We start from the raw sequence: 27,640 nt of genomic DNA, 5'->3' as shown, positions 1-27,640 counted from the left end.
GGGGAGGTGGGGAGAGTGTGTGCGTGCGCGTGCGGGGGCGGGAAAGGGGCGAGAGTGTGTGTGTGCGGGGGCGCAACAGTCTGAATTTGGCAGCTTTAATTTTTTAAAGACTTACTATTTCCAATCTCCCTCCTTTCTTCTACAGAAAATTTACCCTATTTGATTTTGAGATTGTCAGTGGAATTACTAGTTTACAACAGTTGGTGGTAATCTTTGCAATAATCTAGTTTTGCACAACCTATTCCTGCTTCTGATTAATTCCTTTCATGATTTAAGAACCTAAATGTACAGCCATACCTGTGTATCTGTGTGGGTTCTGTCCCTGTCAATGCCCGCGAATGATGAAATCTGCAAGTGTGGAGCTCTTTTAAAATAGATTAAAAATTGCGGATGCGCGAGTTTTGCCCATGGAAGTTTGTTTTTAATGTTACTTATTTTTTGGTGCAGAGAGGCAAATTCATGATCCGTGATTTGGCGGATACATAAGGTTACTCTATGTTTTTAATTGGATTGGTATAGGTTTCCTAACGTTCTTGTTGCTATTCATTTTGTTTTTGCTTTTTCGAACTGCGTCTTTTTAAAAATGATGCACTGCCTGATGAAGCTGGTGTATAATGGTAAATTGTTCTCAGTATCAAATATGAAATTGAAAATAAGAAAGCACTTGGTCAATTACTTACAAGGCAATTAATTGCGATGTGTCAAGATTTTATTTTTTCCCTAACTTGCAAAATGGGTAAAGAAGATTGTAACATGTGCTTCAAAGACTCGTTGGAAAGCTGTTTTCTGTATTTCTTTTCCAGTTAGAGGATTGCAGTATAGTTATCTCATCATGTTCGCTTGTACAGATAAGATGTTCGTTGCATTTCATTGAAGATTTCCAAAGCAGCCAGTTCATTATTATTGTCTTTTTTTAAAACTGCATACCTTTTATTTCGGTGTTTTCTCTATTAAGTATTGGAAGTTATTCTGTGCATGCACCAATGTGACTGAATTTATGCTTTCAGATTGCAAACACTATTTGGGAAGTTTGATGAAGTGCAGAAGTCTGGGAACATGATTTTGTGTTTCAGCCATGGTAAGTTTATACAATATATTGTGCTAATTGTTAATTTTGGATTTGTGTAAAATTTTGATTGAATGTGCAGTTGAAAAATGTTGTAATTTCCAAGTAGCGCCATTGATCCTAGGATTGTCACCTGCACTCGTGATTAGCTCTCACCTGATACTTTTCTGCGTTTGTTCTGCACTCGCCAAGTCTGGCTTTCCCAGAAATGTCTGTGTTCATTAGGGAACTCAATGAATGGCAGGGTGGTTGAGTGAACTGGTAAGGTAAGTGAGGTGAGTTAGTTGAGAAGTGGCTGGGTTGGAGATTAAAGGAGCTGGATTAGAGGATCATTTTGGGTCAGTTTGCGGGATGGAGGATTGGCAGTTGAAGGGGAGGGTGGCGGTGAATTAGTTGAGACTGGTTGATGTTAGTTATCTAGGAGGTAGACAGGGATTTAATCTGTCGGACATTTCCTGGGTGAGTATAGCTCAGCGTTAGAGACATTTTCAGAGAATCCTGGAGTAGCAGAATTGCTTGTCGAAATTTGAAACTTGACCGGCAATTTGCACACAGATCAGTGTGTCAAGACTTCTCACAACAATCCAGAGATGAGAAAATTTGGCTTGTGTACCCTTCTAGTGCAATTATGTAAAATTCTGCACTTCAGTCTCAGAACTGAAATTGCATCATATATGTTCTTGTGTAAATATGAAAGCTTAGCATTGCATTTTTATATATTTTAAAATTTCTGAGGACTTTGCTAAAGGAATATCTTAATCAATCCTTTATTGCATTGGAGTTCATCTAATTTTTTATGAAATTCGATACACTGCATGGCATATATCAACTTAAATAGAATAGAATCAAAGATCCTTTATTGTTACGTGTATGCCAGTACAGAAGTATAGGAGTACAGTGAAAAGCTTTTTTACAAAGGCTGCCTTCTAATTGTGCCATCTTAGGTACAAGTACCTAGGTACAAATCTTGTATACAAAAGAGGAATAAAAGGAAAATTATTAGCATTTTTTACAGTGTCTAAAAAATAAGTTAGAAATAAGATAGTGTTAACCTAGTTAAAGGATTGACATTTCAGTCAGGTGAAGAATTTCCTAATTTAAAAGTGACTGGTATTTTGATATCCATCCTACCAGTGGTATTTTGTATTTTTTAAGAGTCTCTTATTTTGGAACATTTAGAGTCATAGAGTTATAGAGCTGTGCAGTATGGAAACAGACCCTTCGATCCAACTCCTCCATGCTGAGCAGATATTCTAAATTGATCCAGTCCCATTTGTCAGTATTTGGTCCATATTCCTCTAAACCTTTCCTATTCATTCATCCATCCAGATGCCTTTTAAATATTGTAATTATACCAACCTCCTCCACTTCCTCTGGCAGCTCATTCCATACACGCACCACCCTCTGCATGAAAATATTGCCCCTTAGGTCCCTTTTAAATCTTTTCCCTCTCACCTTAAACTAATGCCCTCTCATTTTGGGCTCCCCCACCCCGGGGAAAAGACCTTGTCTATTCACCCTATCCATGCCCCTCATGATTTTATAAACCTCCATAAGGTCACCTGCCATCCTCCAACATTCCAGGGAAAATTGCCCCACCCTATTCAGTCCCTTCCTATAGCTCAAACCCTCCAACCTTGGCAACATCATTGTAAATCTTTTCTGAACCGTTTCAAGTTTCACAACATCCTTCCTATAGCAGGGAGACCACAATTGCGCGCAATATTCCAAAAGTGGTCTGTACAGCTGCAACATTACCTCCTAACTCCTATACTCAATGCACTGACCAGTAAAGGTAAGCATACCAAACACCACCTTCACTATCCTGTCCACCTGGTACTCTACTTTCAAGGAAACATGAACCTGTAGTCTAAGGTCTGTTTGTTCAGCAACACTCCTTGGACCTTACCATTAAGTGTATAAGTCCTGCCCTGATTTGCCTTTCCAAAAAGCAGCACCTCATATTTATCTAAATTAAACTCCATCTGCCACTCCTCAGCTTATTGACCCATCTGATTGAGACTCCATTGTACTCAGAGGTAGCCTTCTTTGCTGTTCACTACACCTCCAATTTTGATGTCATCTGCAAACTTACTAACCGTTTCTAAATACGTCACACAGCTGTGACAGAGATGGGAGAGTTAAGTGAAAGAAAATCTCTGATATTCACTTTCTCAGTAACAAGTAACAATTTATTTATTTAACCTTAACAGTGAACAAATTGACAGAACTACTAAAAAACTGAAAATTCCCCACAACTCCGAACTATTCCCGAACTGAACAAAATTCTGCTGGTATGTTATACCAATAAACACAAGTCCCACTTAAATAACCCAAGTAGTAAGAGAAAAAAATTAAAACTTAGTCTGTCAAAGTCCAGCAGAGTGTGTCTTCCGGAATGCTCTGCCTTCCCCACTGTGTCTCCAGTCATAAACGCTTTTCTTCTGCTGTTCTCAAGTCATAAATGCCTTTCTTTCGCTGGTCCTGCTGACAGGGATGTTTTCTCTATGAAGACTCTTAGTTCGAAGTGCTGTGGTACCTTTTATGGATAAGATGGTGCTTTCTGAGAGAGCTTAGCAATTTCTTGTGAGAGCGAGGTGTTTATTTCTCAGATAGTGGTTTGCTCTCACACCGATTTTCAAACACCCTGTCCTTATATGCCTTGGATGACATATCAATTTTCTTACAACAGAATTGGTGCAAGGTTGTCAAAACTATCAGATTTAAATTCAATTGGCTTTCAGTCACTAAGTGCTTAGTTTAAATTATTTGGCTGATTTCAGCTAGTTGTCAAAACATCAAAATGAGCCTAAGGTTTCCAATCACACAGCCAATTAATATATGTTTCAAGTTTAGAACTGGCGATACATCTTCAGCTATGTGCGGGCACTTTTTTTTTCTGTGTAAATCTCTAAGCTTAGAAAGCACTTTATCTCTTAAAGGAACTATACGCCGTACACAACTTTGTAACACAATTGATTACTTTTGAAGTGTAATGATCATTACAGAGCCCGGTGTTCATAAAGGAGAAGTATCATAAATTTATAGTGACCATTCAACTTAAAATTTATCCACCACGTTTGCTGGAAAAAAAATCAGATTTGTTTCAGACTATTTTGTCAGACAAACTGAAAAGAAACATGAATCTGTTTTTCTGTCATTTTTTTATGTGTAGCAATGATAACTGAGTTGTGTATTGAGAATAATCTTAGGATTGTTTGTTTAATTAATATGGCCATACTTATTTACAATACTTGTGGGTATAGATTGAATTTCATTTTGGTCCTCTTGGGGAGCAGGATATATCTACAATTTGTCTGGTATGTGTAATTTGATCCTAGGTATTGCATCGCATTTTTCTCCTTAAGCATTCTTAAGGATCGAGGACACTTGGCTTCTCCTCCAATTCAGGTTGTTTTGAAATGGTCGATCAGTTCCATCAATAATCTAGGAACCAACTCAATTAAATCGGCAATATTACTATGGGAAATTATGAGCTGATAATGACAGGATAGATAGTAACTATCTGAGTATATAACAGATAAGTGCAAATTTATCAAAGGACAAAAGTCAAAGCTCTGTATTTGAATGCATGGAAACTTTGGTACAAAACAAATTAACTGATGATAAATATTTATTTCTATTTGCATTATCTGAAAGCCATTAAAGAGACATGACTACTGGATAACGTAGATTAGCCCTGAATCTTGAAGGGTAAAGAACATACAACAGAACAACAAGGAATAAGAATCTATCACAGTCAGTTCTGAAGAAGGGTCATTGGACTTTGCTTCCTCTCCACAGATGCTAGCAGACCCGATGAGTTTCTCCAGCTATTTCTGTTTTTGTTCAGAAATAAGAGTAGGCCACTTGACCTTTTGAACCTGCTCCACAATTCAGTAAAATCATGGCTGTTCTGATTCTAAACTCAACTCTACATTCTAGCATACCCAACATGATCCTTCATCTCCTTGCTAACCAGGAATCTATCTAACTGTTCTTTACAAATGTCTAAAGATCCACTGCCTTTTGAGGAAGGGAATTCCAAAGACTCAACTCTGAGAGGATTTCCTTCTTCTTCTCTGCATTAAATTATAACCCCTAGTTCTTGATTCTCGCACAGGATAAAACATCTTTTCCGCACCCTTCTGGTCAAATCCTGTGAGGATCTTATAGAAACATAGAAAATAGGAGCAGGAATATACTGTTTGGCCCTTTGAGCCTGCTCCCCGCTTCAGTATAATAATGTCTGATCATCATCCCACTTTCTCCCCATACTATTTGACCCCTTTAGCCTTATAACTAACTCCTTCTTGAAAACATTTAATGTTTTGGCCTTTCTGTAGCAATGTATTCCACAGGCTCGCCACTGTCTAACTGAAGAAATTTCTTGTCTCAATCCTAAATGGCTTGCCCTGTATCCAAAGACTGCAATCCCTGGTTCTAGACTCCCCAGTAATTGGGAACTTTGTTCCTGCATTACCTCTGTTTAGTCTTGTTAGAATTTTATAGGTTTCTTTAAGATCTGCTTTACATTTCTAAATTCTACAACTAGGGGACATAGTCTGAGAATTAGGGCCAGACCATTTCAGAAAGGTGTTAGGACGCACTTTTACACAAGCACTTGTGGACACAGTATGAAGGAGTCGGTTAGCTCAGTTGGTTGCATGGCTGGTTTGCAGTGCCAGCAGCATGGGTTTAATTCCCACACTGGCTGAAGTTACCATGAAGGACCCTTCTCAACTTCACCTCTCGTAATACCATTCTATTAGTTTTCTGGATTACTTGCTACAGCTGCATACTAACCTTCTATAAATCATTCACTGGACACACAAATAAAGTCATGTGGTCATTCAGTTCGGCCCAACTTGTCCACGCTGACCAAGTTTCCCAAACTAAACTAGTGCCACTTGCCACTTGCGTTTGGCCCATATCCTTCTAATTTTTTCCTATTCGTATATCTATCCAAATGTCTTTTAAATGTTATAAGTGTACCTGCATCTACCACTTCCTCTGGCAGTTCATTCACATACAAACCAACTTCTATGAAAGAGTTGTCCCTAAAGTCCCTTTAAATCTTTTTCCTCTCAACTTAAAAATATGCCTTTAGTTTTGAACTCACCCACCCTAGGGAAAGGACTTTTGCTCTTCACCTTATCTGTGCCTTTTGGCAGCTCGGGTTCTGCAATCTCTCGCATTTAGATAATATGCTTCTTTTTTATTCTTTCTCCCAAAATGGACAAATTCACACTTTCTCACATTATACTCAATTTGCCAGTTCTTTGCCCACGCAATTAACCGATCTTTATCCCTTTATAGACTCTTGACATGCCTTTCACAAATCACTTTCCTACCTATCTTTGTGTCATCAGATTTAGCTGCCTGACCCACTGTGATCTCTAGCATTTTCTGTTTTCAGTATGGTTTCCAGCATCTGCAGTAATTTGCTCCTGCATCAAGTTGTGGCCCACTGTATTGTTGGTGCCATAACTTGCTAGTCTAAGAAGTTGTTTCAAAATGAATTCCTCATCAAATTCTCACCCCCTACAGACTAAGGGAGTGGCCATGGGAACCAGCATGGGTAGAAGCTATGCCTGCCTCTTTGTAGGATACGTGGAACAGTCCCTCTTCCACTGCTACAATGGCACTATCCCCCACCTCTTCCTTCACCACACTGATGACTGTATCGGCGCTGCCTTGTGCTCCCACAAGGAGCTTGAACAGTTCATCAACTTGACTAACACCTTTCACCCAACCTCAAGTTCACCTGAACCATCCCTGATACTTCTCTCTCTTCCTGGACCTCTCTGTCTCCATCTCTGGTGACCGCCTCAAAACCGACATTTGTTTCAAGCCCATCAACTCCCACAGCTACCTAGACTACACCTCCTCTCACCCACCTACCTGCAAGAATGTGATCCCCTACTCCCAATTCCTCCACCTCCACCGCGTCTGCTCCCAAGATGGGACGTTCTACTGCCGAACATCCCAGATGTCCTCTTATTCCAAGGACCTCAATTTCCCTTCTTTGGTGGTCGAAAATGCTCTCGACCGCATCTCTTGCATTTCCTGCACCTCTGCCCACACATCCCCTCCCTCCAACAAAAACAAAGACAGAATCCCCCTTGTCCTCACATATCACCCCATGAACCTCCATATACAACGTATCATTCTCTGCTATTTCCGCCACCTGACCCCACAACCAAAGATGTATTTCCCTCCCCACCGCTATCTGCCTTTCGAAGGGACTGCTCTCTCCGTGACTCCCTCATCCACTCCACACTCCCCACTAGCCACACCATCCCCGATACCTTTCCCTGCAACTGGAGGAAGTGCTACACCTGCCCCTACACCTCCCCCCTCACCTCCATTCAAGGCACCAAACAACCCTTTCACATCAGACAGAGGTTCACCTGCACATCCGTCAGTGTGGTCTATTGCAACTGCTGCTCCTGATGTGGCCTCTTCTACATCAGCAGAGGCTTGGAGACCGCTTTGTCGAGCACCTGTGCTCTGTTCGCGACAAACAACACCACCTTCCAGTCGTGAACCATTTTAACTCCCTGTCCCACTCCCTGGGTGACATGTCCATCCTGGGCCTCCTCCAGTATCACAATGATGCCACCCGGAAACTGGAGGAGCAGCACCTCCTATTCCGCCTCATGAGCCTACAGCCCAATGGCCTAAATGTGGACTTTACCAGTTTCAAAATCTCCCCACCCCTGGCCTTATCCCATGACCAAACCTCCCTCTCATCCCTGCCTCCTTGACCTGACACAACCTGTCCATCTTCTCTCCCACCTGTCTGCCCCTCCCACCTCACTGACCAATCCCCAACACTGCCTACCTGCACTCCCCTATCACCATCCCACTTACCTTGCCCAGCCCCACCTCTCCTTTCTCTATTTATTTTGGAGTTCCCTTCTCCCTCCCCCATTTCTGAAGAAGAGACCCAACCCGAAACGTCAACTTTCCTGCTCCTCTGATGCTGCCTGGCCTGCTGTGTTCCTCCAGCTCCACACTGTGGTACCTCTTTCTAACTTTGTTTACTCTCTGCCAATTTTCCTTTGTCTCAGATAATAATCTAGAGATTATTACCTTTGACGTTCTGCTTAATTTGGTGTTTAGCTCCTCATGCTGGCAATGCAGAAATTCTTTCCTTGTCTGCCTATGTCTTTGGTGCCTACATGAACCTGCCAACTGCCTCTTTCCCTCCCTAACTACAGTTCTTCTCCAACCCAGAGCAGATATCCTGAACCTTGGCACCAGGAAGAAAACATGGCTGTTTGGACTCACACCCTTTGCTGTAGAGAACAGTGTAAATTCCATAGACTATGCTTTTCCCTAAGACTACTACATTCATTTTGGCTCCCCTACTTTAATGATTTCCTGAACCTCAGTGCCACAGCCCTTGCTCTCATCAAAACAAGCTGAGAGAACCTCAACCCCTTTTAACAATTACAGAAGCTGATATTCCTGTACTCTAGTTCTCTGGCTCCCCTTACCTGTCTCATTTGCAGTCACACCCTCCTGTTGCTGACTACTGACCATATCAGAATTCCCTCTTCTAAGTGGTCTGACTGCCTCCTGGTACAAAGAATCCAGGTAACTTTATCATTCTCTGATGCATTGCAGTGTCTGTAGTTCAGTGTCCACCTCTTAAACTCTGAACCAAAGCTGCTTGAACATCACTTATTTGGATATGTTTGCCCTGGATCAAAAGGGTATCCTTGAGCTCGCACATAGTGCAGCTTTGACACATCACCTACATTGCCATTCATAATTAATTAAGTTTTTTTTCATCAATTATTTCGTTATATTATTCACTTATGTATGTTCTTTTTCATGTACTATATCAACTTTAGTACCCATGTGCATACTATGTTAGAACTGAGAATAGAGTAGACTGAGACCAGTTAAAAATAGTTATTCTTGAAGATGCAAATATCAGTGTCAGGTCTTGATCTGATGTTTGGCTTGAGCTTCCTGCCTGAAAATCCTTTCTTGGCAATACCAGCTAATGAACTTAATGACTTTCTGTGATGTCATAATTTCTTAACAAAAACCCACTGCAGGACGCTGATCTCATACTGCTTCACTGTGAATCGGACTGCAAGATCGTCTTCCTAGACTGCTTCATTGTGATGCCAACTCAGGACACTCTTCCTGGACATGAAGCTAGGAGAAGATTGGGGGAGACCCTATTAATTTTTGATTGTATTAGAACAGTACAAAGGGAGTACCAAATTTCAGGGAATCAGGGCATAGAATATGTTCAGAAGCAGTTCAAAGAAGGTTTACTAGACTAATAACTGGACTGAATGGATTGTCTTTTAAGGAATATTTTGATGGTCCTGGCATATTTCGGCTTGAGTTCAGAGTGTAAGAGGCAACTCGGTTGAAACTTGTAAGATCCAGAGGTGTGCTGACAGGGAGTATGTAGAAAAGATGTTTCCTCCACTTCCATTAAAGTTACAACACTGCCATGTAACCAATAATGTGAAGAATTTCCTAGGTATGTTCTGTGCCCAAAAAGCTGGGCAAACTTAGCCTAAACAATTACTGCCCTAACAGTCTACTCTTGAACATCTATGGAACGATGGATGGGGTCATCAACGGTGCAGTCAATCGACACTTGAAAAGAAATAACCAGATCCGTAATAGTCACTTTGGTTTCTACGAGGGCCACTTAGCTGCTGACTTTCTTACAGCTTTGGTCCTAAAATGGATAAAAGAGCTCAACTCCAGTGGCAAAAGTAAAGTGACTGCCTTTGACACGAAGGCACAATTTGATTGATTTTGTTGTCACAGAGCTTTAGTCAAAGAGGAGTCAGTGGGAATCATAAGAAAGTTCTCTGCTGTTTGTAGTCATGCCCTGAAGAAGGGAAGATCATTGTAGTTGTTGGAGATTAATCATCTCAGGAGTGGGGATGTTCCCTGATAATTGCACAATATTCAGTACCATTTGCAACTCCACAGATACTGAAGCAAATGCAGCATGACCTGGACATCATCTAGGTCAGAGTTGATAAGTGGCAAATAATTTTCGAGGCCACACAAGTACCACACAATCATGAAGAATAGAGAACCTGACTATTATTTAAATGGAGAAAGACTGCAGCAAACTATAGCACAGAGGGATTTGGAAGTCCTTGTCCATGAATCATGAAGAGCTAGCATCCAAATCCAACAGGGAAGACAAATGAACTGTCAGCCTTTATTTCAAAGGGAATGGAGTATAAAAGTTGAGAGGTTTTGTTAAAACTATACAAGGTGACAGTCAGACCACACCTCAAGTACTGTGTACAGTTTTGGTCCCCTTATCAAAGGAAAGAAATGCCAACATTGCAAGCAGTTCAGAGAAGGTTTATTTGATTGCTTTTAGGTATGGAGGAATTTTCTTATGAGGAGAGGTTGTGTAAGTTGGGCTTGTACTCTTTGGAGATTGGAGGAATGAGAGGAGACATTGGTAAAACATGTAAGATTATTCGAGGGGTTGACAGGGTAGATGCGGACAGGTTATTTCCCCTTGTATAAGAGTCGAGGACCAGAAGGTATAATCCGAGTAAGGTACATTTAAAACAGGTGAGGACGATTTTTTTTTCTGAGAAGGTAGTCAATCTAGGGAATTCTTATCACGGAGACCTGTTGTGGTTAGGTTGATAAGTATATTTAAGGCTGAGCTAGACAGATTTTTAATCAGTAAGGAAATGAGGGTTTTGGGTAAAGGCAGAAAAGTGAAGTTGAGAATCTAAAATTCTGTGGCGGATAAGAAGACCAGATTCATGGAGGTGAGGGATACTGTTAGTCTTTCATCATCGTCCTTCTGATAAAAATTTTACAGCTCGAGTTTGAATAGTTAATTTATGAAAGATATTGCCAACCTGTGCTTGGTGTTGTGCTGCTGAAGCTTTGGCACTCTGAGGCTTGGCAATTTCAGAATTTTATTTTGGAAACCACAGACTTGATTTGCAGAAGGGATATGTGGAATAAACAGAGAATTTTCATTGTGTTGATAAAGCTACGCAGCCTTTTCTTTTGTTTTTTGCTGCTTTGTTTTCGTTTGGGTTCTTTGATCCCTCTGTTCTTGCTCAGCTGTCATTAGTAATGAAGACTGGGTGTTGAATGCCTTGTAATTTTCCATGACAAAGGCTCATTGCACCTGCGCATCCACTCGCCTTGTGTCGCTGTCACGAATTGGATCATGCTACGTAAAATGTTATGTAGCTTCCCTTACACTGAGCCTTTGATGGTATTGTTTGAATGTGCTGGTTTTATAGTTGACTTAGATTGTAAAACAAAGACTCATTTCCCCCCCCGCCTGATTCAGAATCCACATATGTGCAGATCTGCAAAAAAAATGACATAAATTCAGTTTATAATACAAAATATTTGATTTTCAGGTAAACTCTGGCCACGTGATTGCGGTCTGATTATGTTGAGCATCTGCAGGGAATACAGATATTCTGATTACTGAACATGTGTCTTGTGTTGTTGTGGTGCTCTAAAAGTCTCTACTGGAAGTTTGAGACCAAATTATGAGCATAATTTGGATGCACAATAGGTGGTGCTCTTTGTGCTGTTTTTCAGAAACATAGTAAATTTTATGTATGTGCCAAGTAGGTCATCTGAAGCCATTGCGATTTCAGGTATTTATTTTAAAAGTGACAGCAGACTTTCGAATGAAACTCTGTTAGCAGTGAGACTTTTATTTTGAATTCATCCAACAGCTGTTGGCTATTACAGTGTGAAGCTGCAATCTGACTAGGTCACAGTGTTTTGCTTATCTTTGTGGTGTACTGGGGATAACAGCGCCAGCACCTACAGTTAGTTATTCAGCTGCTTCAGGATCAGATTTGATATTTCATTCTGCAAGTGTCAGCTTTTGTGAAAACATGGCCATGGGTGACGGTGAGTGCCAACAAGAAATACAACCAAAGTGTAATGAGTTACATTATTTATAGATAAATGTAAAAAACAAAGCCTATGCAATCACAGTTTTTCTTGACGAAAATTTGTTTGTTATGATGAGAGAAGAAAAGGAAATCTTATGCTTTATTTCTTTGAATTTTATTGATTAAATTAATTTAGTTTTACCCATGGAATACAACTGTCAGTGAACCTGCTGAAAATGTATGTGTAGTACTTAGAATTATTTGTTGTTTGTATAAATGTTAGAATATTCTGATCTGTATTGGATGCGTTTAATTTTTTTCTGTATATTCATCTGAAATATCTAACTTCTGTAACTATGAATTTTTCTTGCTAACATTAAAAACCCTAAGAAATCTTAATTGCAGTAAGAGATGATTTGATTATATTGAAATCAATGAAATAGAAAATTTTAAATGAATATCAAAAATGTTTGTTCAATTGGTTTTGTATGCAAAGAATATGCCTACTAAATGGAGCATTGTGCTTTTGATTGTGCAATGAATTGATATTTTGGTCAAATTGAACTATTTATTTGTTGAGGATTGGGCAATTTTTTACAGACATAAAGTTGAAAAGGTTAATAATTGAAATATTACTCAAAATGTTGAAAAGAAAAATGGTACTAATTGCCATTTAAATTTGGTATTTCTGCAAATGCTTTGAACAACATATACTACTCCTTTATCTTGTCAAATCTGATTTAGGCCACATTGAGCTGAAGGGCATCAGCCTAGATTTTAGTTGCCGTTCCCAGTGATCTCCCAGAATTGAAGTCGTAGGATTTGCAGTTAAAAAAATGTCTGTGGGGTTCCATGAGGGGGCCATGCACTTAATAGAAAATCATCATTCATTGATGCTAGTGTAAAATGGTGCACATTTTGGAGATCAAAATATATGCAGGAGCTTTGTGAAATGATGCCAGGAATAATTTGTAGCATTGGTGTACCATTGAAATGTACATTACAGTATAACCATAAAACTAGGTGGTTGGTTGTCAGAGCTGAAGAACATTATCTTTGGAAGTGCTTTGGATATTGTTTCTTGTATTGTCAACTTTTCTAGAAAAAGTTATGTATTGTTAAAAAAATTACAGACATTTTTCTAAATGAGTAAATTTGAAGAAATTGAAGGTTCAAACTAGAGAAAAAAGACAACAAAATGGGAGTTTATTGCAAGCACAAGTAAAATTAGATAAGAAAGTATAAGTATAATTAAAGTGATAAATAATGGGAGAGGCACCATGAAAGATGAGCCTTCACCCTTGAAGTAATGGCTGTTCACACTTCGGTGTTAAATTCAGTTTTTACTTTGCTCGTGGGATGTGGGCATTATTGGCTGGGCCAACATTTATTGCCCATACCTAATTGCCCTAGAAGAAGTGGTGCTGAACTGCCTCCTTAAACTGTTGCAATAGTTGTGTTTAGTCGAAAGCAAAGTAAGATTAGACAGAAATGAGTGAGACCTGAGATTGTATATTGAAAGTATTTGGCACAAAATTGTATTGAAGCATTCACTTATATACTTTGTGGTTTAGAAGGTGATATAACAGATAAAAATCACTGACCAAAAAAAACATACAATGTTTCAGTTATCAAATTGATCTGTGACCATCACAACAAATTATGTAGTCTGCAAATTTATACATTCCAGAATTCTATCACTTATACGAAGATCATACTGTTTGTTATGGTTGTTATGAATTAATTATGGTAAGTGGCATTTTGAAGAATTTCTTGGTCAGTGATTTTTATCTGTTATATCACCTTCTAAACCACAAAATATATAAATGAATGCTTCAATACAATTTTGTGCCAAATACGTTCAACATACAATCTCAGGTCTCACTCATTTCTGTCTAATCTTACTTTGCTTTCCACTAACTTTTTTTGTTCTGGTTGTTATGAATTAATTATGGTAAGTGGCATTTTGAAGAAGTAATGAAATTTAATTGTATTAATTTTTATGAGACAGACACCCTATATGCAGTAAGGTTCTAGTGCATTAATTGCTCTAAGTTGTCAAAACAAGAGAGCTACGATTTGCTATTTTTTGTGGGTTTCTGTGATTCTGGCATTTTAAAAATAATCCAACCATAGTTAGATCAATACATGTAGAAATGGGCTGTTTGCTTTTGATTGCACGGTGTTCAGATAGGGACTGATAAGTGACAAGTAACATTTGAGCCATAGAAATAAGCTAACTACATTTAGTGGCATTGCCTCTGCTGTCAACATCCTTGGGTTTCCAATAAGCAGAGACTTTAGCTATATAAGTGGCAATGAAAGCAGGCCTCTCACCTCATCTCGCCTCCTGATTTCCCAACCATTGTCATTATTATTATTATTTACAAGACACATATTTGACACATGATTGAGTACTGTCTGTTTGCCTGGATGGGTACAGGTGAAGGAACATTCAAGAGGTTCAACACCATTCAAAAGATTCCTCATTTACAGTGCAACCATCACCTCCACCATGCACAGCTTCCACACCATGGAGTGGCACATTCTGGCTGCAGTGGATGTTGGGCCAGTTACCATGACTGTTTCTGCTTCACCTCTCAAACCAGTAATCTCTCCCATCAAGATGCTAGTAAGTAGCAAACATCCAGATTCCTCGCCAGATCACACACCACATCTGACTTGGACATGGATAGCCTGCCTCTGTTATTGTTGGGTCAACATCCCGAGCTTCCTTACCTGCATAGTGAGAGTGGGAGAGCAGTGATTACATAAGGCTCATCATCACTTTCTCAAGGGCGATTAATTATCAGTAATAATTAATCAGTCGACCTTACCATCAATATTCACTTTTCAAGAAGGCATAAAAAGTAAATAGATCTTAAAATTTAAGATGCAGCATAAACAATCTATAGAAATTATGAAGGATGTTCATTTTTCTTCACTCTTGTCTAAAATGTACTGCCAATTATGATCTTGGAAAGTATGATGTAATGGTAGTGTGAACAATACAAAATGACCTTTCAAATTGGCAGAAAATGTTGGTGAAATTTGGAATATACCAATATAAACCTGCCACAACAACAGGCACTGGTTAAAAATACATTTTGAATAAGTGTTAAGAAGTGAATGGTGATTTATTAATATATGGGAACACCATCACCTCCAAGTTCCTCACCATCCTGACTTGGAAATATATCGCCGTTCCTTCACTGTTGCTGGGTCAAAATCCTGGAGTTCCCTCCGTAATAGCATTGTGGGTCACCCCACAGCAGGACTGCAGCGGTTCAAAAAGGTAGCTCACCACCACCTTCTCAACAGCAACTAGGGGATGGGCAAGAAATGCTGGCCAGCCAGCGACGCCCACATCCCACAAAATTAGTAAAAAAATGAAGATGACACAGTCTTGAGTGAATGTAGATGGAGAGCCTGGACAGCTTAGAACTCAGCCATCAAATTAGAAGGATGGCAGGGGAGCCAAGATTCTGGTGACTGCGTTAGGAATGTTTAAGACCAAGGAGTTATTTGTAGAGGAGTTGGAATTTATTGTTTTATGGATGATAAGAGCCAGAGGATATGAGGTGTTTAGACAAGGTGGGTGCAGTTAAATTCATTAGCTCCCTGTCTGATAAAGTGACTGCACTGTCAAAGAAATTGTTTGTTTTTTAACTGCATGTTGTGTGTCTTCATGCTGTGACTTGGTTATTGTTGCAACAATAACCCTCTTCTGAGACTAAAATATATTAACTACCAATTACTTGCTGATAAACATTATTGAGGACTGGCCAATGCAGAATGTGTGACGTTTAATTCCATTATGGTGGATAATTGAAATTCCACTGTAATGTAGACCTTGAAGTATTTGATTTATTATCAACATTACCATGGGTCAACTAACTGACCTGCTTTCTGCTAATTCACTCTTGACTTGAGTGAAAAATTTGAAGCAATGAAAATGGCAGCATAAGCAATGTCAAGCTAAAAAAATTGTATTGGTCAAACATGAACAATATGGCCAAATAAAACTTGTTTAGGTTGAGTATTAAGGTTTCAAAATAATATTGTTTGAAAATATATTACTTTTAACCAAGTTTCTAAATGCTTGTAATCTTGAAAACTGATGAATTTTTTGAAAATGTTTGTGCTCTTCATCTCATTGCCACTACATCCTAAGGCTTAAGTCACCTTGCAAATTTGTAGGTCATGGTCTAGTTTTCAGCTTTAAGAATTTTTATACACTGAATATTTGTACTTTTTGAAGAAATTGGGGCGAGGGAGGTATAATTTGCGTTTATGCAAGAAGCTGATGAAACTATTCATGGACTGGCTTCTTTATTCTTTCGTCGGATGTGGGTTTCACTTCAAAGCTGTTCATAGTGAGCAACAATCGGACAATCTGCTTGCAATGTATTTGTAGCACTTTATTCCAACTTCAAACTTCTGTACGTTGATCCTAACTTCTCATCTAACTGACTTCTCAATTACTTTAATCACACATTACCAGAGAAATTTAATCTAGAGGATGATTGATGAATAACATTTTTTCATAAGTGTTCCTCCTTAAATCAACTCAGTTATGTGAATCCATATAGTCTTGAACTCCTTTCTCACCTCAGAGAAAAGTATTGCATGCTTGCAAACAAGAATGAAATGAATTTCTAACCCCAATCCCCCTATAAGAAAGAATCTGTTGGGAGGGTAGAGGTATTCAGTTCTGTCATGTTTGTTTTTATTAGAATCTTCCCATGACTTCTGGAAGTTATCAAAGACAGTCTCCTTGGATGCTCCCTATCCACCATGTTAGTTACTTTTTAAAAAATCATGCGACATAGCCCCCTTCACAAATTTATGCTTATCCATTCATCCAAGTACCCACCCACCAGAATGGATTTGCACTTGGACTGAGCATCGCACCGTCTTGCTGCTCGTTTTGGTCACCTCCAGTGACTCCAGTTGTGGTGCACAGGTAATGTCACACACAAGTAGTTTCAAGGGTTGAAGGTTCAAGTCTGGGGTGATCTGTCAATTCACAAAGAGATGTTAACAAAACCACTCACATTACAAAATACAAAGTAAAGCTAACTTGTCGTTAATTTTTTTTTTGCAACTTGTGGGGAATAGAATTGGTTTTTGTTGAATGTTAGCAAACAGTTTTACTGTGTTGCTAATTATGACATGATCTTGTGGGTTTATTGGGAGAAACGATGAACAAATTTTATATTTAATATCCATATGTGAAGGACATTGTGGCAACATTTGACTGTGTGTGGTATCAAGGAGCCGTAGTTAAACTGAAATTGATGGGAATCAGACGTTAAATGGATTGGTGTTCAGAGTCATACCTAGCAGCAAGGAAGATAGTTATTCAAGGTCAGAATAGTGTTTCCAACATTTTTCAGGGTAGTGTCCTGGGCCCAAATATCTTAAGCTGATGCATCAGTGATTTTTCCTCCATCGTAAGATAAGCAGTGGTTGAAGTGTTTAATACCATTCGCAACTCCTCAGATACTGAAATGGCTCATGTTTGCATGCAACACTTGGACTGATAAAGAGCAAGTAACAATCATGCCACATGAGTACCAGAGAATAATCAATTCCAAAAAGGGAGTTTCTAGCCATCTCTCCTTGATATTCAATGGCTTAATCATTCCTAGATATCATATCATCAATTAATCAGAAATTTAACTGGTGCAGCCACATAAATGCCATGGTTGCATAAGTAGATCAGAGGCTGGGAACTCTGTTGTGATTTACTCAATTGACTGCCCTAAGCCTGTCCATCATATAAGGTACAATTCAGGAGTGTTTTGGAATACTTTCCATCTGCTTGGATAAGTGCATCTCCAAAAAGATTTGAGAAGGCCAACCGTCCAGGCCAAAGCAGCCCACTTAATTTACACCCAACTGCCACTGTAAACATTCACTCCCTCCATTATTGGGCACACTGTCCAATGTTATGTGTCACCTACAAGACGCCCTGCAGCAACCCATCAACAGTGTTTCAACAGTGCCTTCTGAACCCTTGAACTTGCCCTACAAAAACAAGGGCAACAGATGCATGGGCAAATGACCACCTGCAACTTTTCCTCCAAGTCTGTCACTAGTCTGAATTGGATTTATGTTGCCATTCTTTAACTGGCGGGTCAGTGCATTACAATTAGGGTTACACTATGCAGAAATCCGAAGGTTGCACATTATGAGCCCTCAGGAGGAAGAACTTTTGCTACCTAATGTGAAGATGATGCTTGCCTTCCACTCAGACATACATTTGGCAAAAATGTTATGCTTAAACACCTGAAACTGGGACAATAAAGACCTGAGCCAGTTGATAATAGGAAAGCTACGTGGTCCACACCAGAGAGCTTAAAAGTTTAAGCAGACAGCAAAAGGAAGCAAATCACTGGGAACACAATATAGAAGTTAAGCCCTTTTGAATTATAGGGTTCTATATATGTTTGTTTGTCTTTGTATTGGGCCCTGTCTCTCAAAAGGCAGATTTCAATCCTATCAGACTTCTGTCATATGGCTCCAAAATCCTTTCCATGTTTCTACAGCAGTCCAGGACTAATTCTTATTCTAATTCTCAGACTCTTAGATCGCCTATGAATTCTCCCAATCATTTTCCCTGATGTTAGTGCTGTCAGAATGGTCCTGTAAACTAAAACCTCCTTCAGTACATTTTAAGATCCTTTTACTACTGATACCATTGTCTGGAACTTTTCTCTTCAGTGTCTCTTTGCTCTCATCCAAAATACTACCAGATGACAGGCCTCTTCCTCTATGTTGTCAGGTACCAAAGTTGCTCCTGATTATCCTGTTTATCCATGATTTCTGATAAGCAGTCTAATCTATCAGCTCATAGCTTGGATCTTGAGGTATAAGAAATGAGAGATTGAATTCAATTGCACAGTTAATTTTATGGATTTTTTTGAAGTAATTAATGTAACCGAAGACACTATAACAACTCTACTATGTTTAAGTGGCACATAAAGCAACCTTTGGTGCTACACCGGAAGATTGCAAAAGAAATTTGACATCAGATCTCATGAGGAGATAAAGAGCAAATCATCAAAAGCTTTGTTTTGAATTTTGAAAAGCTTTGAATTCCAGAGGTGTGTGGATGGAATTCCAGATTTATGTGCCTTGGCAGCTGAAGGCATGGTCATCCATAGAGAAATTAAATCACACGGAATCATAGAAGCGTTACAGTGCAGAAGGAGAATGGCTCATTGTTCCTGCACTGCTTCTCCAAATGAGCATTAAGACGGTGCCAGTTTCTTAAGAGTCCTAATACCAACTCCAGGGAACTCCCTACAAGCCTTGCTCCAACCCAAACAATAGCCATTGACTGTTACCATCTGTCACCATTACTCATCCAGTTTTTGTCCATTTTATTCCACGAGTTATAACTTTTCTCACAACGCTATTGTGAAGCACTGTATCAAATTTATTGGAAGTCCATGTACACCATATCAACATCATTACCCTCAATCATCCTTTTCATTATTTCTTCAAAAACTCCAGCAATTTAGTTAAACATGAGTTCACCATTAGAAATTCAAGCTGACTTCTTTTCATCAACCCACCTTTATCATGTGACTACTAACACAATCCCAAAAAATTGTTTCTAAAAGTTTACCTGCCACTGCAGTTAAACTGTCTGGTCTATAATACTGGGAGTGGTCTGCAGGCCTTCTAACAGTAATCATAATGTGGGACAAAGTTTTCAAGAAGAAATATTGGCTTCTTGTGATAAAAGCAGGGCAATAATCATGGGTAATTGTAAAAATCAGAATGGCAGTACAGGATGCCTAAAAACTGACGAAATCTAAAATACACAGGTCTTCGGAAAGTGGACCCAAACATACCTGCAGACGTGCTGAGTTCAGGATCTTTGGGGTGAAAAAAATTTTTCTTGGCCTGAATGGATGTAAAAGTGAAGTTTGTTTTCAAAGAGTCCTGAACTAATGTATCTACAAGTCTGTTCAGGTATGTTGTGGCAGTTTGGAAAAAATCTTTGCTTTTAGGTCTGCTCGGACCAGGCGAGACTTCTTTTTTCCCCAAACAGCCTAAACAGACCTAGAGTACACAGTAAGTGTATCTGAAAATTTAAAATAACCAGTTGGTTCCAAGGTTTTCAGATAAAGGTTCCCAGCCTGTAGTAGGCTGATGTTTTCAAGATAGATCCTTAGAGCATCATGTTCTGGAACCAGCCAGAGAGAGCAGGTTGTATTAGACTTGGTACGGTGTAATGAAATGGGATTAATTATTGACCTCCAAATGAAGGCACCCCTAGGAAGCAGCAACCACAATATGATTCAATTTTACATCCAGTTTGAAAGTGAGAAGATTGGGTCAAAGACTAGTATTTTAAACCTAAATAAGGGCTACAATGTATACATGAAAGCTGAGCTAGCTGAAGTGAACTGACATATTAGATGAGGGGACGTTGCTCGATAGACGCACGTTGACAGACATTTCTGGGGATATTTCAGAATTCTCAGAATAAGTACAATCCAACGACAAGGGAAGATTTCTGAAGGGAGGACCCACTATTTCCAGGTAACTAAAAAAGTTCGGAAGAGCGTTAAACTTAAAGAAAAGTAAATTGACCACTGATGAAAGGCAGGTCAGACAATTGGTTAAAACATAAGAAAATGCAGCGAATGACTAAAACTATAATCAAAAGGAAGAAATCAGAGTTTGAGAGGTAGCTAGCTAGGAATATTAAAGTAGAAAGCAAGAGTATCTATAAGCTAGGAGTTAGAGGGTCCAAGCTATGCCTGCCTGTACGTTGGATACATGAAACAGTCCGTCTTCCACAGCTACGCTGGCATCATCCCCCACCTCTTCCTCCGCTACATTGCTGACTGTATTGGTGCTGCCTCGTGCTCCAACAGTGAGCTTGAACAGTTCATCCACTTTGCCAACACCTTTCACTCTGACCTCAAAGTCACCTGGACTATCTCTGACACCTCTCCTTCCTGGACCTCTCCATCTCCATCTCCGGCAACTGACTTAGCACTGACATCCATTTCAAACTCGCTGACTTCGACAGCTACCTCAACTACACCTCCTCTCACCCACCCTCTTGCAAAAATGCAATCCCATACTCCCAATTCCTCAGCCTCTGCTGCATCTGCTCACAGGATGAAGTGTTCCACTCCCAGACATCCCAGATGTCCTCCTCCTTCAAGGACCGTAATTTCCCCTCTCCTGTGATTCATAATACCCTCAACCGCATCTCCTGCATTTCCTGCACTTCTGCCCTCAAACCGTCTCCCCTGAACAATGATAAGGATAGATTCCTCCTGCTCCTTCCATACCACACCACCAATCTCCAAATCCATTGCATCATCCTCTGCCATTTTTGCCACCTGCAATCAGATCCAACCACCAAAAAGATATTTCCTTCCCCACCTCTATCTGCTTTCCGTAGAGACCGCTCACCCCGCGACTTCCTCATCAACTCCACACTCCCCACCAACCTTTCCACCACACTCAGGACCTTTCCCTGCAATTGCAGGATGTGCTACACCTGCCCCTACACTTCTCCCCTCATGCCCCGTCCAAGGCTCCAAACAATCATTCCAAATCTGGCAGGGATTCACCTGTACATCTTCTGACCTGGTCTGTTGCATCCATTGCTCCAGATGTGGTCTCGTCTATATTGGAGAAACTAAGTGCAGGCTCGGTGACCAATTTGCGGAACATCTGTGCTCTGTACGCACCAGTAACACCACCTTCCAGTTGCCAGCCATTTCAACTTTCCCTCCCACTCCCTTGGCGATGTGTCCAAAATGAGCATCTTCCATTGTCAAAGTGAAGCCACACACAAACAGGAGGAACAACACCTATATTCCACCTCAGGAGCTTACAACCCAATGGCCTCAACATAAAGTCCACCAGCTTCAAAATCTTCCCACCCCCAGACTCATCCCATGTCCAGCCCTCCCTCTCATCCCTGCCTCCTTGTCCCGACACATCCTCTCCATCTTCCTTCTCGCCTATCTGCACCACCGTTCCCACTGATCAATCTCTGCAACCCCTTAACTGCATCCACCAATCACCATCGCATCTACCTTCCCCCAGCCCACCCTCCCTACCTGTATTTATTTCTGAGCTCCGTTCCCCCTTCCCAGCCCTGCTGAAAGTCCAGACCGGAAATGTCGACTTTCCTGCTCCTCAGATGCTGTCTGACCTGCTGTGCTCCTCCTGCTCTACACTTTATTGCATCTATAAGGTATTTTAAAAACAAAAGAGGAGTAGAATGGAGTGTTGCACATCCAGAGAGTGAGAATGAGGAATTAATAGACAATAAAGAAATGGTGGATGAAATCAGCAAATACTTTGCTCCTGTCTTCACTTTTAGAGGATACAGAAAATGTCCCAAAAAGCTATAAATCATCAGTTGAGAGGATAGATGAACTTAGAGAAGTTATAATCATGAGCAAAGCAGAACTTAGTAAACTGATGGAGCTGTGGTCTGGCAAGTCTTCAGATGCTGATGGACTTCATCCAAGTGCCCAAAAAGAAGTGGCTAATGAGATAGTATATCACTTTGTCTTAATTATCCAAAATTCTTTTAATTCTGATGTTACAATGAGTCAGAACTCCAAAGTATGGTGGACATTCTTAACTGGTAATTCCAAATTGTGTTTGTTAAACAGAAGGGCTGAAAATGGTTGCCTGAGAGAGCAAGACCATAGGAATGTCACCGAAAGTGTCAAAGAAACTTCAACCAGACTGTATAGTGATCTCTTGTGATGACAAAGATAATTAGCAGCTAAGGATGCTCAACTCGAGCCACCCTCTGCAGATTATGTCCCAATGTGAAACACATTTTGGTGATTTCCCTTTGATGAATGGACAAGGATAGCATTTAACAAGTTTTCTAATGATGGGGTATAGTGAGACTTAAGGCTTTCATATGAACTCTCCTGGGTTTGAGCACTGGTGTGATGTGAAGTTCATAGTTTTAGAACTATCCCCTAGTAACTCCTTATGTTGTGGGTAAAATAAGACCCTCTCTCACTCTGGGTGCTATTATCAAAAGGAATCAGGACAAAGGAACTTCCATCAGCCTGTCAAACCATGAATCTTGAAAATCGCCTGTTAACTGCCAACATCCTTGCTATTGGTACAACCCAATTATATGGCTGCAACAGGACACTGCTCCACATAATATTTTTAAAAACTTGTTGTAATTGTACACAAATTAAAAATAACTGATATGTGCATTGTGTTACTAATTCTTTTCACATTGAGTAAATAAGTTAACAAGAAAGCCTGGCTTCTTTTAAAACATAAGTTCATGTAGGCCTGGGAGAAGGCTAACCACAAGTGAAGGGATTTAAATTGTTGCAACCAACTGAGGGGCTGGGTGAATATAGAAGGAAAGCCCGGAGCTTGACAGCTTGGGACATCCTGTCTCAGATCGTAAGGAATTTGGCAACCTCACCTGGGGTCTGGTCGTAAAACAGAAAAAGTTTCACCAGACTTGCAAGTAGAAAATATAACCCCTCAATTGAAGAAGGGAAGTAGGCAAGAATAGAAAAGAGTAAGACGATTAACTTAAAAAAAAACAGAAAATGCTGGCGAAACTCAGTCTGGCAGCATCTGTAGAAAGAAGCACAGAACTAACCTTTTGAGTCCAGCAAACCTTTGTCAGAATACCCTTTTTACAGATGAACATTTCTCTACACAGATGCTGCCACACCTGCTCAGTTTCTCCTGCATTTTCTGTTTGTGTTTCAGATTTCCAGCACCCACAATTCTTTGTTTTATTTTAGGCCAGTTAGCTTAACACCTGTTGTGGGGATGGTGTTAAAATTGGTCTTTAAGGAGATTAAACCTGCATACTTAGAAAAACTCAAGGTAACTGTGATGAGTCAGCATGGTTTTATGAATGGGGAAATCATATTTAACCATTTTATTGGAGTTCGTTGAAGAAGTGACATGTACTATGGATAAAATAGAGCCTGTAAACATACTGTATTTTGATTTCTAGAGGCATTGATAAGATTCCATATCAAAAATTATAATGGAAATTAATACATCATAAAGGTGGTATTATATTGGCATGAATACAACATGGGCCGGCTTGCTGGACCTTTGTCTGATTGGAAGGATGTAATGAGTGGAGATCTGCAGGAGTCTGTCCTTCAGTAAGTCAAATGCTCTACTTCTGTTCCCATTTTGTATAGTTGTATGCTGGACTTATCCATGCACCATTTTTCTCTGACAAGGGATGTTCTCTAGTCCTTGTGGTAGGTCCCCTGAGTCCAGGGAAGTCTAGTCCTAGTCACAGGTCCTCTGAGTCTAGGGAAGCTTAAAGGATTATGACTATGACTTCTGCAATTTCTACTCTCACTTCCTCCAATAGCCTCGGATGTATCTGATCCGGTCCTGGTACCTCATCCACATTTTAGCACCGATGGTCTATCCAACACCTCTTAATCAACTTTGAACCCTTCTAGTGGCAGAGTTTCATCCTCTGTCACCACGGTCTGGGTAACATCCACCTCCTTGGTTAAGACAGATGCAAAGTATTACTACTTCAGGCATGCCACATGTCTCAATGAATTCTCTTTTTGGCCCTTAATTGTACCTGCTGCTCTTTTAAGTATACTTTTACTATTTATACTTATTATAAAGTATCTGACTTATTGTTTAAAGCAACAGCTTACAGTGACCACTGAAGAAAAATAATTGGTTTTCTTCAGGCTTCAGATTTTTTCTTACAGCACACCAAAATATAACACCTTCCTTGTAGAAGGCCTTTGACCGTCTCATTCATACCCACAAACTGTTCAGGTATAATAAAAATGGAACGTGCTGGATAAACTCAGCAGGTTTGGCAACATTTGAGTTTTTCTGGCACTTTCTGTTTTAATTTCAGATTTCTATCTTCCACTGTATTTTGCTTTAAGCTGTTTAGCTATCTGGAAGCGAATCGCATAGTTGTTGGTAGGCAGTAACCTTTACCATTGGTCTATTTTCTTGTGATTAGTTGTCAATCAGCTACTAGTCGCTGGCTGAATTTCCCTTTGTACACACCCCTTGGCATCAGCTCATCTGAAGCCCCTCTCTCTTTCTGTACTGCCTTCAGCGACAAATCCTCCAAGACGTTCATACTCCTCTGATGTAAGGCTCTTGTTTCTTCCCAGTTATAAATGTTTTGCCACTGATGGCCTGAGCCACAATTGCCTAGGGCATGAGCTCTGGAATTCTTTCCTTCCTTCTCTCTGCTTTTGTAACTTCTTATGTACTTTTTTTTTCTCTGAAACTATCTGATGTCTTGGGTAGATTTTCTGCCACCAAACCCCTTGCTGATATTGGTCTATTAGTCCACCATGTAGGGAAAGATGCTTAAGCGACTTATGCATAAGGTAGGTTCAGTCTTGATGAGCAGTATATAGGTTTATTATATATTACTTAATAGCTAGTCACATTACATCTAAGGTACATCTAATTACATCTTAAGAGTAATTTGATTTTACAGCTACCATACAGTATCAGTAACAAACGCGGAACTCTAATATCTCTTTAGAAACTCTGGTTAACTCCTATCAGAGAGTCCATAACATTATATTGTCATTTTATTAGGTTCATTCTTAGACGGTATTCCTGAATCTGCTATTTTTGGTATTCCTCATCTAAACAGCTGAATTGGCTGTATCATGAGTCCATGTCTAACTTGTGGTGGTTATGGATGTCTGATAATTATATGTTCCATTATCTGTGGTGTCCCCTGAAGAATTATTCTTGCCTTCCTTCTCCACAGTCCCCCCAGCCCTTGTCTGTGTACTGCTCTTGGCAATATCATCCAGGTGCACAGTATGAGTTTCCATATGGATGCTAACAACATCAAGCACTATCTCATCAGAATCTCTCTAGATCCCGTGTTCCTGTGTCTCCTTCACTGTTGCTAAGTTATCAGACTGCTTATCAGACATCCTGTACTGGATAAGAACAAGTTTTCATCCATTAAGTATTTGAAAGACTGAAACCACTGACTTCAGTCCGTGCTCCAAACTGTATTTGTGCTGCTGACTCCATCCTTCTTCTTGGCATCACTTTGAGACTAAATGTTTACAATATTAGTTGTTTTATTTGACTGCTGAGGTCTTCTTCCAATCACACATTTTCACCTTACTAAGACTCCTTATTTCCACCTTCTGAACATTACCTGGCTTAGCCTCTGCCTCAGTTCATCTGCTGTTGAAACCCTCATTTGTATGGTTTCACATGTTCAACTCTTCATACTTGTGAGATCATCCAAAACTGCCAATTTCTTGAGCACCTACCATGTAGCAGCTACTTCTCCCTGTCAAGCAACATCTCGACCTGAAAAATTCTCACTCTGGTCTGCTATTCTTCTTTGGCCTCATCCACCCCTACCACAGTAATGTCCTGCAGCCTTTCAACTCTCTGAGATGTGTGCATATTTCATTGTGGCCTTTGAGCAACTGCGATTTTAAACGCTCCATCATTGATTGACATGCCACGAGCTACGAAAGCCAAAAGCTCCTTAAAATCTTTTTCTTTGACTAGATTATTGGCATGGTTCTTAATGTAGCTAGATGCCATATTTTGTTTAATAATGTTCCTGTGAAGTGCTTTGGGAAGTTTTATTACATAAGAGGTGCTTTAAGTAGGTAAGTTGTTGTTGCCATTATATTGGACTTCAAGAAACTGAATGCAAAATAACACAGTCTCACACTGTTCATTTAGTAATTATGTCTTGACTTGAGAGCACAGAACCTGAAGCACATGCTTGCATTCTTAAATCAGTATGGCTATGCTGTAGGTCAACAGATTAAAAAATCTTTCATAGACAGGAGCAGCAATATTGCATTTACAAATTGCAATATTGCTGCTCCTGTCTATGAAAGATTTTTTAATCAAATTAAAGTGAAAAGCTATTTCAGCTTAGTGTTTAAAATGAAAGGTGCCATTCTATTTAAAGATGTTTTATTTATTATTAAGTAACAATAGCTGTATAATTCATTGAGGCTAAAGAAAATAAGATGTAGAAAACCATAAAGATTCTGTACCTTTTTATTTAAGTGCTGGGTCTTATTTCACCTAACCAGGTTGAATCTAGTAGAATCTGCAATAAAGGAATTGCAGTTGTGTCTGAGAACAGGATTTATATGGAAGGGGAGTTTTCACCTCTCTCTGGCACTGGCTATGTGAGATGATGTCACCTTTTAGCTGATTGGCTGCTGAGCACCTAGTGAAGGGAGAAAGGGTAAAGATGCCGGAATAAGCCTCTGTTGTATTCATGGCGAGTACTGTGAGATAGGGACTTGAATTGATTGTTGCTGAAAATTGACTAACACTTGATCATGTGATCTTTTGGGAGCTACTTGCATGAGACGAATTGACAGCATTTTTTTAAAAAAAGGAATGAGACGGCTGATTTGCAAGAGGATCTGTGCCTGTAAGTTGCAGAATCTGGGTGGAAAAGGCAGAGAGCTATAAAGTGGGAGGATGCATGGGCTGAAGCACATACAAAAGCAGCAGAAACAAAGATTTGCTTCACAAGTACATTTTGGCATTTAAAGCAACATTTGAAGTGTCAGTACAATAGACTGATATGCAGATTTATTCCAGTCCGAGCTGAGACGTTTGATATATAGGGCAGAAAAGGCAAGATTAATGCTGTTTAGCC

General features: G+C 39.8%; 1 protein-coding gene across 1 annotated transcript in view; it reads left to right on the top strand.

Annotated features, from left to right (window-relative positions):
- The window catches only part of LOC109917082 (CLIP-associating protein 1-like), a 180,902-nt gene that overhangs the window by 63,627 nt on the left and 89,635 nt on the right, over window positions 1-27,640 (top strand). Inside the window, exon 7 of the mRNA XM_048595633.1 lies at window positions 1,008-1,078. Coding sequence (XP_048451590.1) covers window positions 1,008-1,078 — 71 coding nt within the window. The remainder of the gene's footprint in view (window positions 1-1,007; window positions 1,079-27,640) is intronic.

The sequence above is a fragment of the Rhincodon typus genome, chromosome 4, assembly GCF_021869965.1.
Source record: "Rhincodon typus isolate 14 chromosome 4, sRhiTyp1.1, whole genome shotgun sequence".
Taxonomy (NCBI): Eukaryota; Metazoa; Chordata; class Chondrichthyes; order Orectolobiformes; family Rhincodontidae; genus Rhincodon; species Rhincodon typus.
This window is presented reverse-complemented; position numbering and strand designations above follow the sequence as displayed.